The 17,374-nt window shown below is 40.3% G+C and overlaps 1 protein-coding gene across 4 annotated transcripts in view; it reads left to right on the forward strand.

The window, feature by feature from the left end:
- The window catches only part of ELMO1 (engulfment and cell motility 1), a 584,323-nt gene that overhangs the window by 299,230 nt on the left and 267,719 nt on the right, over window positions 1–17,374 (forward strand). For all 4 annotated transcript variants that reach the window (XM_025378540.1, XM_025378539.1, XM_025378538.1 and 1 more), the window contains one exon: window positions 4,450–4,554. In XM_025378540.1, the coding sequence (XP_025234325.1) occupies window positions 4,450–4,554 (105 nt within the window). The remainder of the gene's footprint in view (window positions 1–4,449; window positions 4,555–17,374) is intronic.

Consider the following 17,374-nt stretch of genomic DNA (forward strand, 5'->3'; position numbering starts at 1 on the left):
CCAGCTACTCGGGAGGCTGAGGCAGGAGAATTGCTTGAACCTGGGAGGTGGAGGTTGCAGTGAGTGAGATTGCACCACTGCACTCCAGCCTGGTGACAGAGTGAGACTCTGCCTCAAAAAAAAAAAAAAAAAAAAAAAGAAAAGAAAAAAAATTTACTGAGACTTGTTTTGTGGCCTATCATATGATCTGTCTTGGAGAGCGTTCATGTGCTATGAATACAATGTGTGTTCTGCAGTTATTGGGCAGAAGGTTCTGTAAATATCCATTAAGTCTATTTGTTGTAGGGTATAGTTTAAGTCCATTGTTTCTTTGTTGATGTTCTGTCTTGATGACCTTTCTAGTGCTGTCAGTGAGTATTAAAGTCCCCCACTATTATTGTGTTGCCGTCTATATCATTTCTTCGGTCTAGTAGTAATAGTTTTATAAATTTGGGAGATCCAGTGTTAGATGCATATATATTTAGTATGTGATATTTTCCTGTTGGACTAGTCCTTTTAATATTGTATAATATCCTTCTTTGTCTTTTTTAACTGCTGTTGCTTTAAAGTTTGTTTTGTCTGATGTAAGAATAGCTACTCCTGCTTGCTTTTATTGTCCATTTTCATGGAATATCTTTTTCTACCCCTTTAACTTAAATTTATGTGAGTTCTTATGTGTTAGGTGAGTCTCTTTAAAGCAGCAGAAACTTGGTTCGTGAATTCTTATCCCTTCTACCATTCTGTATCTTTTCAGTGAAGCATTGAGGCCATTTACATTCAGTGTTAGTATTGAGATGTGAGGTACTATTCTATTCATTGTGCTATTAGTTGCCTGAATACTTTGTGTTTTTCTTCATTGTGTTGTTGTTATATACACAATATGTATGTATTGTGAGATTTATGCTTTAAGGTCTTCTGAGATAGATGCTTTAAGGAGGTTCTATTTTGTTTGTTTTTTCAAGGATTTGTTTCAAGATTTAGAGCTCCTTTTAGCAGTTCTTATAGTGCTGATTTGGTAGTGGCGAATTCTCTCAGCATTTGTTTGTTTGGAAAAGACTGTATCTTTCCTTCACTTATGAAGCTTAGTTTCACTGGATACAAAATTCTTGGCTGATAATTGTTTTGTTGAAGGAGGCTGAAAATAGGACCTCAATGCCTTGTAGCTTGTAAGTTTTCTGCTGAGAAATCTGCTGTTAATTTGATAGGTTTTCCGTTATAGGTTACCTGATGCTTTTGCCTCATAGCTCTTCAGATTTTCTTTTGTCTTAACTTTAGATCACCTGTTAACTATGTGCCTAGGTGATAATATTTTTGTGATGAGTTTCCCAGGTGTTCTTTGAGCTTCTTGTATTTGGATGTCTAGATTTCTAGCAAGGCCAGGGAAGTTTTCCTCAATTACTGCCACAAATATGTTTTCCAAACTTTTAGATTTCTCTTTTTCCTTAGGAACACCAATTACTCTTAGGTTTGGATGTTTAACATAGTCCCATACTTCTTGGAGGCTTTGTTCATTCTTTAAATTATTTTTTCTTTGTCTTTGACGGATTAGGTTAATTTGAAAGCCTTGTCTTTGAGCTTTGATGTTCTTTATTCTGCTCGTTCAATTCTATTGCTGTTACTTTGCAGTGAATTTTGCATTTCTCTAACTGTGTCCTTGGTTCCCAGAAGTTCTGATTGTTTTTATTTATGCTATCTATTTCACTGAAGAATTTTTCTTTCCTGTATCCTGTATCCTGTTTTTTATTTCTTTAACTTGGACTCCACCTTTCTCTGCTGCCTCCTTGAGTAACTTAATAATCCACTTTCTGAATTCTTACTCTGGCAATTCGGATATTTTGTCTTGGTTTGGATCCACTGCCGGTGAGCTGGTATAATCTTTTGCGGTATTAAAGAAGCTTGTTTTGTCATATTACCAGAATTGTTTTTCTGGTTCCCTCTCATTTGGGTAGACTAAGTCACAGGGAAGATCTGGGACTCAAGGACTACTGTTCAAATTCTTTTGTCTTACAGAGTGCTCCCTTGATGTGGTGTTCTCCCCCTTCTCCTAAGAATGCGATTTCCTAAGAGCCAAACTGTAGTGATTGTGTTTGCTCTTCTAGGTCTAGCTACCCAACAGAGCTACCCAGCTCCGTGCTGGTACTGGCACGTGTCTGCAAAGAGTCCTGTGATATGATCGGTCTTCAGGTCTTGCAGCCATGGATAACTGCACCTGCTTCAGTGGAGTTAGTAGGGGAGTGAAGTGGTGTGGGTCCTTGGTTATGTTTTTGTTTAGTGTGCTGGTTGCCTCCCAGGGAGCCTGCAGTGGTGATCCAGTTCCTTCAAAGCGTCTGTGAATTATCTCAGCTTTCCTGGTATGTTCCTGCGTTAGTTCTTGGAAGAAAAGTTCATGGTGTAAGTCTCCACATGCTGCTCTATCCTTCCGAGTGGAAGCTGCAACTAATCCTGCCTCCTATCCACCCTCTTGGAAAAAATGGCAGATCTGCATTTTCAGAATAGTTCTTGGTCGTTGTTTTCAGTAATTAATGGTGAAGAGTAAATTGCTAATCTTACTAAGAGTCTTGTGGTGTTTTTGCTGGGTGATCTCAAGTATATGGAGAGTTCAGATCAGCCAGGCCTTCTCCTCTTAGGCATATTTGTAACTGTTTTTTATTTGGGTAAATTTATGGGGTACAAGTGTACTTTTGTTACATAGATATACTGCATAGTGGGGAGGTCAGGGCTTTTAGTGTACCCATCACCTACATAGTGCATTGTACTCAGTAAGCAATTTCTTGTCATCCCACCAATTCCCAGCCTTCTGAGTTTGCGTTGTCTATCATTCCACACCCTATACCCACGTGTGCACATCATTTAGCTCCCACTTCTATGTGAGAATATGTGACATTTGACTTTCTGTTTCTGAGTTATTTCACTTAAAATAATGGCTTCCAGTTCCATTCATGTTGCTACAAAAGATATGATTTCATTCTTTTTTTATGACTAAATAGTATCCCATTATGTATATGTACCACATTTTCTTGATCCAGTCATCCATTGGTGGACACATAGGTGCATTCTCTATCTTTGCTATAGTGAATAGTACTGCAATAAACATAAGAGTGCAGGTGATTTTTGGTATAATGATTTCTTTCTTTCTTTCTTTTTTTTTTTTGGAGACAGAGTCTTGCCCTGTTGCCCAGGTTGGAGTGCAATGGCGTAATCTGGACTCACTGCAACCTCCGCCTCCCAGATTCAAGCAATTCTCCTGCCTCTACCTTTTGAGTAGCTGGGATTACAGGCCCGTGCCACCACACCTACCTAATTTGTTGTATCTTTAGGGGTTTCACCATGTTGGCCAGGCTGGTCTCAAACTCCTGACCTCATGATCCACCCGCCTCAGCCTCCCAAAGTGGACTACAGGAGTGAGCCACTGTGCCCAGCCAATGATTTCTTTTCTTTTGTGTAGATACCCAGTAGTGGAATTGCTGGATTGAATGGTAGTTCTATTTTTAGTTCTTGAGAAATCTCCATAGTGTTTTCCATAGAGGTTGCACTAATTTACATTCCCATCAACAGTATATAAGCATTTTCTTTTTTCCCTTTTCTTGCCATCTGTTATTCTTTGTCTTTTTACTAATAACCATTCTGACTGGTGTGAGATGGTATCTCATTGTTGTTTTCATTTGCATTTCTCCGATGATTACTGATGTTGAGCATTATATGCTTGTTGGCCATTTGTGTGTCTTCTTTTGAAAAATGTCTAATCATGTCTTTTGCCCACTTTTAAACTGGATTGTTTTTCATTTGCTGAGGTGTTTGAGTTCTGCATATCTGCAACTATTATTTCATCTTTGGGGTTCTGTGTGCTGTGTGTGGTGACCCTAAAGACCAGAGAGGAAGGTTCTCAGACTTCCTGAGAGCAGACAGATGTCAGGATGCTGTGGATATCTGAACTTTATCCGGTGTCTGTGCTCAGAGGCCTGTGGACTGTGTAAACCTGGACAGTTCACAAAGTCCATCAATGCATGCGGCTGCATTTAACCTCCCACATAAGGATCTGGAGTCAAGGTGTGAATACGCCATAGTTTCCTTGGAGTCAGCTTCCGAATTAAATACCAGAGGTGTGGCTTTATCCCAGCTTTTTCTACCCAAATGCTGTTGGTTTCATTTTAGTGCAGCTACCAGAAATAATTTTCGTATCATTTTCTTTTTCTCACAATGTCACATGTCTAAGAATAATCCTGTATTTGAATCTTTAGCTCGGTTTCCTAATCCCAGGTATAAATCTGGTTTTGCTGTCCTGAGGAGCAGTAGAAAGAAGTTGCTGCATCCACCTCAGTAGGTTTACATGGAGATAGAAAATGTCATCATGTTTGATTATTTGTAGCTTGCCTTGTAGTACTTCACTCTCGAGGAGGGAAATTGGATCTCTGGTGGTTGGTGAAATCTGCTGAAGAATTCACCTTATCATGCATTTTGTTTTACTCACAGAATCATGTCAACCCTGCCATGGACTTCACGCAGACTCCACCTGGGATGTTGGCTCTGGACAACATGCTGTACTTTGCCAAGCACCACCAAGATGCCTACATCCGGGTAAGTATGAAGGCCCTTTTCAGATATTGTGTTTCCTACTCAATGTTAATTTCAAACGCACAAATACGGAGGGATTAGCTTTAGATGAGTCATCCCATATTTTCTGGCTTTCTTAGTAAACTAAAAAAAAAAAAAATTTCAGAATTGAGATCAATCGGGAATGAAATGGGGATTTTAACTTTTAATTATTTTCTTTTGATGGCGTTAAAAAATACATTAGATACTGGAAAACCATTTCATATAGTCCAATATAGAATTATGACAAAAACTCTTAAATAACAAGGAACAAAAATGAACTACCTACCAAAAACCTGCATGACTCCAAATTCAATGGCTGTTTAGTCTGATGCTGGAGGAACAATAAGATAAACAGAAACAAAGAAAAATAGGAGAGATGGGGAAGGCAGAGAAACGCCTTCTTACATTTCACGTCAGACTAGTCAAATTTCAGTCAAAAAGGTAGATTAATTTGTGGGTGGAGCAGAAGGAAGTGGGGGATTCTATTTTCTCTGTGAAATGGAAGATGCCACCTGCTGACTGGGCAGTGCTGGCATGGAAGAAACCGAGTATGAATGAATGGGAGCCTAAGGTGACAGTGGCAGAGAATGCTTATCTATCAGGGCTACTCGGTTGGAGCCCTGGATTTGTGCTGACACCTCTACCCTGTCCTCAGGGAGAAGAACCCAGACTCAGTCAAGATGAGGTAGATCCAAGATTGAGATCAGGGAAGGATATGAATAAATGGGGCAGGGGAATTGGTGAGTGGTTAAAATGATGACTAGATGTAAGCTTAGAAAGTATTTGATGAACAAGTCGCCTAAAGCAGGAAGAGTAAGGCTGAACTTAAAATATAGTAAGAGCATGTCCATTAATCTCACATTCTCTGTTGGATTCTCTGTGGCACTGGCTCCCTGGAGACCTGGGTTGGAGGCCTGGCACTATCATCATCCAGTGATGTCAGTGTGGGCAGTTCCTTTGGTCTGGGCTCAAGTTTCTTCTGTAAACCAGAGAGACGTGACGGTTCTTAGTTGGGACAGTAATTATTCCCCTAGAGAGCATTTGGCAATGTGTGGGCATGTTTCTTCGGTTGTCATCATGCCTAGTGGTGTGCTCCTGGCCAAAATCTGTAATCTCTGGGACCATCTGTACAGTGAAAAACTGTACCACCCAGCAGTGACCTCCTTGAATAAGGCCATGCCAGATCACTGAGTTCTGTGTAGGCAATATATTGTAAATCTGTGTGTTGTTCTATATATATGCATTTTGGGAAACTTTGACCTATTCTGAAATATTATTTGCAATCTGATTATACAGATAATTTTATTGTCATTTCTCTGAAAGGTTTGGGATCAGGTGTTTGGTCAGAAATACAGTCCCACATAAGAAAATTGTTTTTCCATAAAACTTTGATTTGACTTACATGCAAATATATTTGTTGCACAGATGGTTTCTAAGAATGTAATCTGCTTTTGTAGTAAGTAAATTAATATTTTTGAGATACCATGTAGTATAGCCTTGGAGAGTTGAGCGTGAAAAGTAGAAGCTAAGTAGAAATTGAATTTACCATTAACTGATTAATGTTCATGGATGAGTGTTTCTAAAATTGGAGCTTATTGATGCTGAATGTATTGTTAATTGCATAAGAAGCATATGTCTCATGAAAAGTAATTTAATGTTTTAAGTCTGTTTTCCTCAATGTGTTCTTTAAACATTGTAAGTGAAATGAATACCATGGCAGCATGACAAAACTTTATATTTGATAAGGACTTAAAAGAAAAAACCTATTTGTAAAGAAAAGTGTGGCTTTTGGTCCACAGGCACTTTTCTTTATTGGTTAGACTTTCCTGTATCTCAGATGACTTTATTGGTTTCTCAGAAGTGTCCTTTCCCTAATTTTTTTCTGTGTCCCATTTGACTTTGGGGCATTTACTAGATAGAAAGCTAAGGCTATTTATGTGAATGCATGGGGTTAGTAGAGCATATATAAAGTCTGAAGATCTCTGCAAGGAAATTTTGGGGTGACTTTGAAAATAGATATCTCCATGATATGGCAGTAGTGCTATAGGTAGTGGAAATAGTGATCTGGACAGCTAATTAAATTTTGATTTATGAGCTCAGTGGTCTTTTCTGAAACATTAAGATGGGCTCAATCTTTTCAGTTTACATTTTGATAAAAATCTGTTTTGAGGATGTATATCTTCTCTATGAATGCAGTTTTTCATTTGTTATTTATATCTTTCATTTGATAAATGCTTATTCTGTACCTGAATATTGCCTCACTATTCACTCTCTTTGCCAGTCAGTTTTATAGTTGAGATTTTAAATAACTGTAACTCACACACACAAACACACATGTATATATGCACAAATATTCCCTCGTTGCCCTTGTCACTCCCAGGTATCATGGTCCCTCACCCACTTTCTAGCCATGTGTTCCCAAGTTGTTTTTTGCCCTGTGTTAATCTTGCCTGCCACTCACTTTTCAGCCGCCTGCTCCAAGACGTTTCTCCATTGCTTTCTGGAAGCTGTCTTGCCAAATGCAGAGCACTTTCCTCATCCTTTGTCTCACTGACCTTGCCCTTGACACCTGACACTCTCTAGTGACCAGGCCTCTGTTGCCCAGCAGCCAGTGATCTGTCTTGGCTCTGTTGCTGACAGTTGCTCTTAATCTCTCTGGAGGGTTTCTTCTCTGCCTGCCCATCAAATGCACAGGACCCCCATGACTCTGTCTCTGGACCTTTGCTTGTCTCAGTCCCTGAGGCTGCACATTTCCTGAGTAACCATCAAATACCCAGCTGTGAGCCAAAGGATGGGGATTCCTCAAGAAGACAAGTTGCTCATGGGTCCTGACATTGAGGAGTTCACTGTCTAGAGATCAAAAGTAGAGGTGGTGGTGGGGTGTGGGGTGAAGAGACAACTACCAGGCAGTTTCCAAGTCACTTGGCGTGTGTCTTGATTGAGTATGCTGGGAACACAGAGGAAAGTCACCAACACAGATGTGGGGGTCAGATCAGGAAAGCTTCCTGGAGGAAGTGACATCTAGGCTCAGAGCTGTTGAATAGTACTAGTTAACCCGGTGAAGGGAAGAGATGGAGAGTACTACCTCATGTGGAGGGAACCACGAGAGCAAAGGTATAACGGTGCATGCTTTGTTTGGGGAGCCACACTAGTATAGGATGGCCAAGGCTGGGACTGGCAAACGGAACATGGCTTGTGAGGCCAATGTGCTAGTTCAGTGGGGATGTCTTAAGCCATCCGAAGAGGTCTGTTGGACCTAAAGGCAGTGAAGAATTTCTGAAGTATTTTAAATCAAGATGAGAATGAAGTTTAGACAAATCACTGTCCCACTAGAAAACCAATGTGAGAAATCAAGACCAGAGGCAAAAATAAAATGTGGGCAAAAATAAAAGAGAAATGGAGATAACTTGAACTAGGGGAGTGGGAGTGGCAATGAAATGGAACAGTTTGAATGACTTACTTTGGAACTAAAATCAACTTGACCTTCTCCAAGGAAGAGGGAGGTTTCTGCCTTGAGTGGGAGTAGACAGTGGCGTCATTAAGGAAATAGATAGTGCAAGTCTGTGCAGGGGCAGGCATCTAGACCATCCAGACTCTTACACGCATGTAGGACATCTGTCTAGGAGGACATATGCAGTAGGCAGTGAGATCTGGGTGGCTGAGCTCAGACCCATGTAGACATCACACTCTATATTCTAACTCCTTAAGCATTCTTATTCCCTCCAATTCATTCATCTATATTGTCACAATATTATCTTAGTGGCTTCCTTGCTAATGTCTGGAACCTTCAAACCCATATTTTGTGCCAGTTGCTAGGATGATCTTCCTAACCAGAGTTCTGAGTGCTTCAGGGACCATACCTGGCCTGCAGCCTATCTCCGTGACTTTATCTCTTGCTACCGACTCTCCTTTCCCTCTTTCCATCCCCCATCCCCCCGCCATAGTAGCCTTTGCCTATATAAATGATGGTAGGCCTAACTAGCCAGGCAAATCTCTACCACTGTGTCTTTGCTCCCATTCTTGCTTCTGCCTGAGTGCCTGTCCCACACCATGTGTCTGTTGGACAGTCCTCATGGCAAAGGCCATCTTCTGTCTGAAGAAGGCTTCCTGACCCTCTACCTGGATGACTCCATCCACTCTCTTTGCACCGTGGACACACAATTTAAATCCTAGAACATTGTACAATCTTAAATGTATTTACTTTCGGTTTCCCTAATTGATTGTAAACGTCTTGTGAGCAGGCACCAAGGTTCATTTATATTCTAGCCCCTGACAGAGCCTAGCACACAGTGGCTTTTAATCATTTCTTATAATTCACACGAGTAAAGAGTTTCTTTAGTTCTGGTTTAAATGGTCTCTTGACCATGATAAATTCTTTTTTACCATTGGAGAATCATGGCCTTTGTTCCTCCTAACAGTAATAAACGTATATTTTTGCTATGTGAATTTTGTGATGGGCAACCCGGTTTCTCATGTTGTATTCGAATAAAGTTTTGTAACTGTGTACTGACAAAAGCAGTGGATGTAACTGAATTACCCCACACTTGGACAGGCTCAGAACATGAGGAGGAATTGCAAATCTGAGTATCTTACTGTGCACTGAGTAAAATCTGGGGCATAGCATGATTTCAGACTCCCAAGTCTTATTTACTCTGGGTATAATTGCTTTTACTTTTTCTAGAAATGCTTCACTCCCCAGCTCTCCCCACCAAGGGAATGGTACGAGGCTATCTCAGTAAGGAGACAAGTGGAGGGGGGGTTCTTGGCTCATGCCTATGATCCTGCTGTCATTATTTTCAGAGACAAGATAATGGTACAGAGTTGAGTGTGTTGTAGATGTTTTGTTTTGCTTTTTTCTTACTCCCTGGAATGACAATTCTCAGTGTTTTGGAAGAAGGAAGCTTAGTGACTCCCCTGGAAACAAAATCTTTAGACTTAGAATTTATGGGTTTTCTGTTTGTTTGTTTGTTTGTTTGTTTGTTTTAAAGACACAGTCTTACTCTTTTGCCCAGGCTGTAGTGCAGTGGTGCATTTTCAGCTCACCACAGTCTCTGTGTCCTGGGTTCAAGTGATTCTCATGCTTCAGCCTCCCAAGTAGCTGGGGCTGCAGGCACGCACCACCACGCCCAGCTAATTTTTGTAGTTTTAGTAGAGATGGGGTTTCGTCATGTTGGCCAGGCCTTGAACTCCTGACCTCAGGTGATCTGCCCACCTTGGCCTCCCAAGTTGTTGGGATTACAAGTGTGAGTCACCGAGCCCAGCCCATGTTCTTGATGCATTTAATTATTCACTGGGAACTACTGAGAAACCCAGATTACCTGGTTTTAGTTTGACTGAAGACCTATGCTGGCCAATGTGGGAGCCAAGATTCAACCACAAAGCAGGAAGCAATGGCAAGGAAACCTAGGGCTCTCTCAAAGGTGGAACTGGAATAATAAGAAAAACTTAAGAAAAAGGCTATGACTAGCAGATGGGGTGGTTTCAGGATGACGTAATTCTGCATGGTAATATTCACCTTCCCATTTGGCCAGAGCAAATGAATACCTAGTGTGGTTTTGGTAACATGCAAGACAGGCTGCATAGATGAGCTCAGTCTTCAAGTAATCCCTAGGAACAAGCATTGTTATCACCATTTTATAAATTCAGGAGCTGGGACTTAAAGAGGTGCAGAGTTCTGGTCTGTCAAATAGCCAGTCGACAAGTGGAATTTGAACTTACATATGCGGACTGCAAATCTCAGGCTCCTTCCAGTTGTGTAGCCTTCTGTCTCTGGGCTTGGAGTATGATGAGGGCAATAGTGTTATCCTTGGAATGGAGGGAAAGGGGACAGATTCAAAGAGAGAATGATTAGAAAATGTAGAAGGTCCACAGGACTATCAAACAAGTCATCATATTCAGTTAAAGATCTTCTGAAATCTAGCATGGTCAGGAAGCCATTTCTAAAGATATTTGATTGACACCCAAAAGTTGCTATTTTAAGGAATAAGTGAGCCCAGGGAAGGTGTCATTGCAAAGCTTTTCACGTTTCAGAGATAGTCTTTAGTTTCAGAGTGATGATAGGAGAAGTAACATGCAGAAGTATTCGGATGTTCAGAATATTGTCAGTCATCTGAACCCTCTTGGCATCACAGTCAGACAGAAGCAAACTGCGCATTAATCCCAGGCTCTAAAAAAGTTAGATAAACATTTAACGTGCAACAATAAAATCCAGGTGCCCGCAAATGAGATGTTTCTATTATTGCTTACATCTTTTTCAGAGGAAAAAATATACATAGAAAACAGTCCATCTTCTTAGATGCTAAAAGTATCCAACTAAAAGAAGAAAAATCCTTTTAACATTCATTTTCATTCATTCATTCATTGACTTTTTCATGAAATATTACCAGACATCCACCATACACCTGCATGGAGCCATGCGCAGTAGCTGTGGTGGTGAAGAAAGGCAGGATCTGATTGTGAAATACCTGAAATAGAACAGCAAGCAAGTGAAGGGAGTAGTTGTTTATTTGTTTTTTTTACTTGAGAGATTCCTTGTTTCCTTTGGGATTTTTAGATGTGACTTATACTAGGCACAACTCTCAAGTTATAAAAACATTGCTAGATACTTCTTTGCAGTTTTTCACAATGTATTGAGGAGGTAAATATTTCATTCTTTTGTAAGTTATTACACTGCTTATGTCAGAATCACTTAGGGCTTGCCCCCTTTCCCAGCGACCTAATTTTAAACAATGGCACTGCTTCTTAGAGAAGTATTCTGGTGGGCAGTCAGTGTGGAATAGAACAAGCCCGACCCCTTTTCTCTGTTTGATTGGGCATGGTGCTATGTCATAAATAAAATATTTTCTTAATTAAACTGATACCCAACCAGTTGATAAAATCCTACCCAACAAAGCTGTTACCCAACTGAATTTGTATAATCTTGAGGTTTCCAGAAACAAATTTAAAAGTAAATCCTGGAAACTGTGTGTTCCTTACATATCCACAATTCTTTTTTCTTTTCTAGTTTTATCGAGATATAATTGCTATACCAAAAAAAAAATCACATAATTAATATATACAATCTGGTGACAGTACCTTACAGTTCTTGCTTCAGCATCCCTCATAATTTATGATTAACATTTCATCTAGCTGGAAAATCTTTGCATACTGGCTGACTGTTATAGAAGATGATGAATTTCTTGAGAGGGGGGAAAATAGAAATGCCTTTAAAAATAAGATTAATCACAATGGTTTCATGCAATTGTGAGAGCATATATATGTTTCTAATATTATACCAAATCAGAAGAGAAATATTTATAATGTATCAAGTAAGAAAGACTGTGAGTAAAGATGGCTGTTTCTACTGAGGAATTGTTTTCTCAAGATTGTTTTCATTATAGCCACTTTTTTAAACAGATGAAGAATTTAAAGTATGTTTAGTTTACACTATTTTAAAACCTTTAAGTGGGTTTTTCCTCCTCATGATGCGTACATAGTAAATCACACTTATAAAAAATAGTTGGGAGAAGTAATGATTTAGATCCTAACTAATGGTTGACACAGGGAGGCCTGGATTTTTTGAGGCAGAAACCTCAAGAAAATGCTCTGAAATTACCTAGCATGAGAAAAGCTACTATCTTTTGAGCCTTTACTATGTTCTGAATACTTCACATACATTATTTGAAATTTCCCTTCAGTGTTCCCAGACGTGGGAAGATAACGAAACCTTGTGCCCTTTCCTTCCAGTCTATAGATCTCTCTGTTCTTCTCTTCAAGGCCCACCTCAAGTTCAGAGTCGTTTTGGGGAATCTCTTTTCAGCTTTTCCGGTCAGGAAGCATAAACATCAGTGATAACAGCAATCACATGTTTGGAGCTCACTAGAACAACTAAGCTGAGCATTTTCATTTATTTCTTGCAGCACCCCTCTGAGGTTGCCACTGTTACTGTTTCCATTTTACAGATGAGGAAACTGACACACAGAGAGGTTAAGTGGCTTGCCCAAAGTCACACAGCTAAGGTAGTACCAGAGCTGAATTTTAAATCCAGATAATATGTGTCCATTGTGCATACCGTCTGCTTTTGAGAGGTTTATAGATTCATATGGAGGTGGTAGCCACAGTTCAAATGAGTCCTACGGATGTGTTTTGCTTCACTGACCCAGTGTTTTTAAAAAGAAGAGAATTTGATTGCCTTTTGTCAGGGCTTACACTCCCTCCCCAATTAACTGAGAGCCCCAGACACCTTCTTGTATTATGGCTGACTGCTTCTTGCTTTCTAGTTATCTGCCTGGTACTTGAAGGCACTCGAGTTAGTGCCCGTTGATGCTGATAGTCTGTAAATGACATTTGTGAAGTTCTGAGCACACCGCCAGCACATAGAAGGTGCTTCAACCATTTGAGTTGATTGTTCCCATTCCTACTCCTTAAAGTAGTACTTGACTGATGTACAGTCTTCTGGGAGTTTCATATGTATTTGCTTGGTATTTATCTTTTCATCCTTGTAAACTCCCAGAAAGCAGACATTTCATCTTTGGTTGGGCGTTTATTCCCTGGCTGAGAATAAAGTACTTTAATCCCAACCTCCTGAGACTGAAGAAGAGGAAGAGGCATGTTTCCCAGTTTCTCCCGTTGTGAATTCTAAAGAAAAAAAGTCACAAGATTATATTACAAACAGACTGCACTGGACCAGTGCTCTGGGAGCTCTGCGCGTCATCTGCCCTCTGTACCAGGAGTCAGACCACAGAGTGGATCCCTCGCAGGACACACCAGTCTGCATTGAAGGGAACAGGAACCAAGTAGTCCCTGTGCATTAAGGCAGGGTGCTGGTGGAGGCGATGCCCAGACTTTAAAATAAACTGAGGGACTTTTAACATTTCAAGGGGTAAATTGGCAGTTCCCCAAGCGACATAATTACAGGGCAGTGTGTAATGTGTAATTAAACTTAACTATGAAGCAAATGATTGGAATAACGCTTAGTGCACATCATTTTTTTGTTCCCATTGTGCTGACAGAGCCTCCCCTTCTCTCATCCCCGAAATGGCTTCAACAGCAATTGCTCTTCATTTTTTTTTTTAATAAAATTATATGTTGCCAATTAAACACACAATCCCATGTAAAGGAACATTTTTCATTTGAGTGACATTTTTCTTCTAGGTGATGTGGAGAAAGGATTCAGTTTAGAATAACAAGGACCCCAAAGGCACAGCCTTGCTGGGATGTTTGAAATGATTCTTTGTCTCATAATTCATTTAAGTACTTTTTTCCTGCCTTTAATTTTTGTTCTTTCTTTGACCAAGGTCCACAGCTTGGAGGCTTGTTTGTCAAGGTCCACACCTTGGAGGCTTGTTTGTATATACAGGATTTTTAAATGTTTTAAAAATAGTGGCATTAATTTCGTTGATTGTGAATAACCAAGCTGTTACTGCCAAACAATCGGGACCCCTTGAGAGTGTGAATATGTGATTAGATTTACTAATTGAGCTGGAAGGAAGAATTTCTGACTTCCAAAGCCAGTGATTTGAATGGAATACTTCAAGCATGAGGATGAGATCATTGTTAAATGTGGGCTTGGTTTTATCTCAGAAGATCCCTTGTCCCAGGGAGGGAGGGCAATGTCCACAAACCTCTGTTAGCTGACTGTAGCAGTGCCTATGTGGTGTGCTCACACCACCTGGGGTGCTCCCCTGTGTTCTTGGGGTGCTGGATGAGGTGTCTGAACTCTGAAGCAGAGCTGAAAGGTGGTTGTTACCTCCTTGTCTCTCTTGGTACCAAGCTGAGCATTAAGTTCAGAATGCTTGCTTGTTTGTTTGCTGCTGTTCCAGGTTAATTGAAAATGCTACAGCATTGCAGAAAGATCCAAACAGCTCCACGTGGTGTTTTGAAATTTATCCCAACTGTAGGCCGAGAGACCCACACGTTGGACAGTCTGTGAAAGCCCCAAAGTCTCAGAGTTTCCTTAGTGTCAGGACCTACTTTAGTGAACTCCAGGTCCAGGGCTGAGACCTCAGGAACATCATTATCTCTCCTTTTTTCTCTCTCTTCCTCCTGCAACTTGATGGAGATGCCTCTCACTGGGCCCCTCCAAATCTGCTCCATCAGATGCAGGATGCAGCCTGCCCTCTTGTTGCGGAGCTTCTTTTCGGAGATAATGGTGATTTCCTTGCCCACACACTTGTTCCTGTGGAAGTCATTGCCCAGGCACGTGTAGTACTTTTCTAGGATGACCCAGGCTGCCTTTTCATGGTTTCTGATGCAAAAGCGACCCATCTTGGAGAGTCCTTAGTGAAAGAGGTTTCAGACTTTTTTGCTTAGCTTTCTCCAAAGGGTTTTTGCTGTTATTGTTGTGTTGGTTTTTCTCTCAGAAAATTTTAAAACACAGTGGGACTTTAAAACAGTGATGGATTTGTTGAGAAAAAAATGAAACTAAGTTACATAGTGAACTGTATGCAGTTGACATACTGTAAACCAAAGTCCAGTGTGAATTGAAAGGTTAAAAACTTCAGAAGGCTCACATGTGCCTGACTCCCTCACTGAGGTACCAGCCAAGACTTAGCTCACAGTAACTATTGTGGTTTCTCTATCTTTTTTTTTTTTTAATTTATTTATTATTATTATACTTTAAGTTGTAGGGTACATGTGCATAACGTGCAGGTTTGTTACATATGTATACTTGTGCCATGTTGGTCTGCTGCACCCATCAACTCGTCATTTACATCAGGTATAACTCCCAATGCAATCCCTCCCCCCTCCCCCCTCCCCATGATAGGCCCCGGTGTGTGATGTTCCCCTTCCCGAGTCCAAGTGATCTCATTGTTCAGTTCCCACCTATGAGTGAGAACATGCGGTGTTTGGTTTTCTGTTCTTGTGATAGTTTGCTAAGAATGATGGTTTCCAGCTGCATCCATGTCCCTACAAAGGACGCAAACTCATCCTTTTTTATGGCTGCATAGTATTCCATGGTGTATATGTGCCACATTTTCTTAATCCAATCTGTCACTGATGGACATTTGGGTTGATTCCAAGTCTTTGCTATTGTGAATAGTGCTGCAATAAACATATGTGTGCATGTGTCTTTATAGCAGCATAATTTATAATCCTTTGGGTATATCCCCAGTAATGGGATGGCTGGGTCATATGGTACATCTAGTTCTAGATCCTTGAGGAATCGCCATACTGTTTTCCATAATGGTTGAACTAGTTTACAATCCCACCAACAGTGTAAAAGTGTTCCTATTTCTCCACATCCTCTCCAGCACCTGTTGTTTCCTGACTTTTGAATGATCGCCATTCTAACTGGTGTGAGATGGTATCTCATTGTGGTTTTGATTTGCATTTCTCTGATGGCCAGTGATGATGAGCATTTTTTCATATGTCTGTTGGCTGTATGAATGTCTTCTTTTGAGAAATGTCTGTTCATATCCTTTGCCCACTTTTTGATGGGGTTGTTTGTTTTTTTCTTGTAAATTTGTTTGAGTTCTTTGTAGGTTCTGGATATTAGCCCTTTGTCAGATGAGTAGATTGCAAAAATTTTCTCCCATTCTGTAGGTTGCCTGTTCACTCTGATGGTAGTTTCTTTTGCTGTGCAGAAGCTCTTTAGTTTAATTAGATCCCATTTGTCAATTTTAGCTTTTGCTGCCGTTGCTTTTGGTGTTTTAGACATGAAGTCTTTGCCCATGCTTATGAACTGAATGGTACTACCTAGGTTTTCCTCTAGGATTTTTATGGTATTAGGTCTAACATTTAAGTCTCTAATCCATCTTGAATTAATTTTCGTATAAGGAGTAAGGAAAGGATCCAGTTTCAGCTTTCTACTTATGGCTAGCCAATTTTCCCAGCACCATTTATTAAATAGGGAATCCTTTCCCCATTTCTTGTTTTTCTCAGGTTTGTCAAAGATCAGATGGCTGTAGATGTGTGGTATTATTTCTGAGGACTCTGTTCTGTTCCATTGGTCTATATCTCTGTTTTGGTACCAGTACCATGCTGTTTTGGTTACTGTAGCCTTGTAGTATAGTTTGAAGTCAGGTAGCGTGATGCCTCCAGCTTTGTTCTTTTGACTTAGGATTGTCTTGGAGATGCGGGCTCTTTTTTGGTTCCATATGAACTTTAAAGCAGTTTTTTCCAATTCTGTGAAGAAACTCATTGGTAGCTTGATGGGGATGGCATTGAATCTATAAATTACCTTGGGCAGTATGGCCATTTTCACGATATTGATTCTTCCTATCCATGAGCATGGTATGTTCTTCCATTTGTTTGTGTCCTCTTTTATTTCACTGAGCAGTGGTTTGTAGTTCTCCTTGAAGAGGTCCTTTACATCCCTTGTAAGTTGGATTCCTAGGTATTTGATTCTCTTTGAAGCAATTGTGAATGGAAGTTCATTCATGATTTGGCTCTCTGTTTGTCTGTTACTAGTGTATAAGAATGCTTGTGATTTTTGCACATTAATTTTGTATCCTGAGACTTTGCTGAAGTTGCTTATCAGCTTAAGGAGATTTTGGGCTGAGACAATGGGGTTTTCTAAATATACAATCATGTCATCTGCAAAGAGGGACAATTTGACTTCTTCTTTTCCTAACTGAATACCCTTGATTTCTTTCTCTTGCCTGATTGCCCTAGCCAGAACTTCCAACACTATGTTGAATAGGAGTGGTGAGAGAGGGCATCCCTGTCTTGTGCCAGTTTTCAAAGGGAATTTTTCCAGTTTTTGCCCATTCAGTATGATATTGGCTGTGGGTTTGTCATAAATAGCTCTTATTATTTTGAGGTACGTTCCATCAATACCGAATTTATTGAGCGTTTTTAGCATGAAGGGCTGTTGAATTTT

The sequence above is a fragment of the Theropithecus gelada genome, chromosome 3 (genome assembly GCF_003255815.1).
Source record: "Theropithecus gelada isolate Dixy chromosome 3, Tgel_1.0, whole genome shotgun sequence".
In the NCBI taxonomy this organism is placed as follows: Eukaryota; Metazoa; Chordata; class Mammalia; order Primates; family Cercopithecidae; genus Theropithecus; species Theropithecus gelada.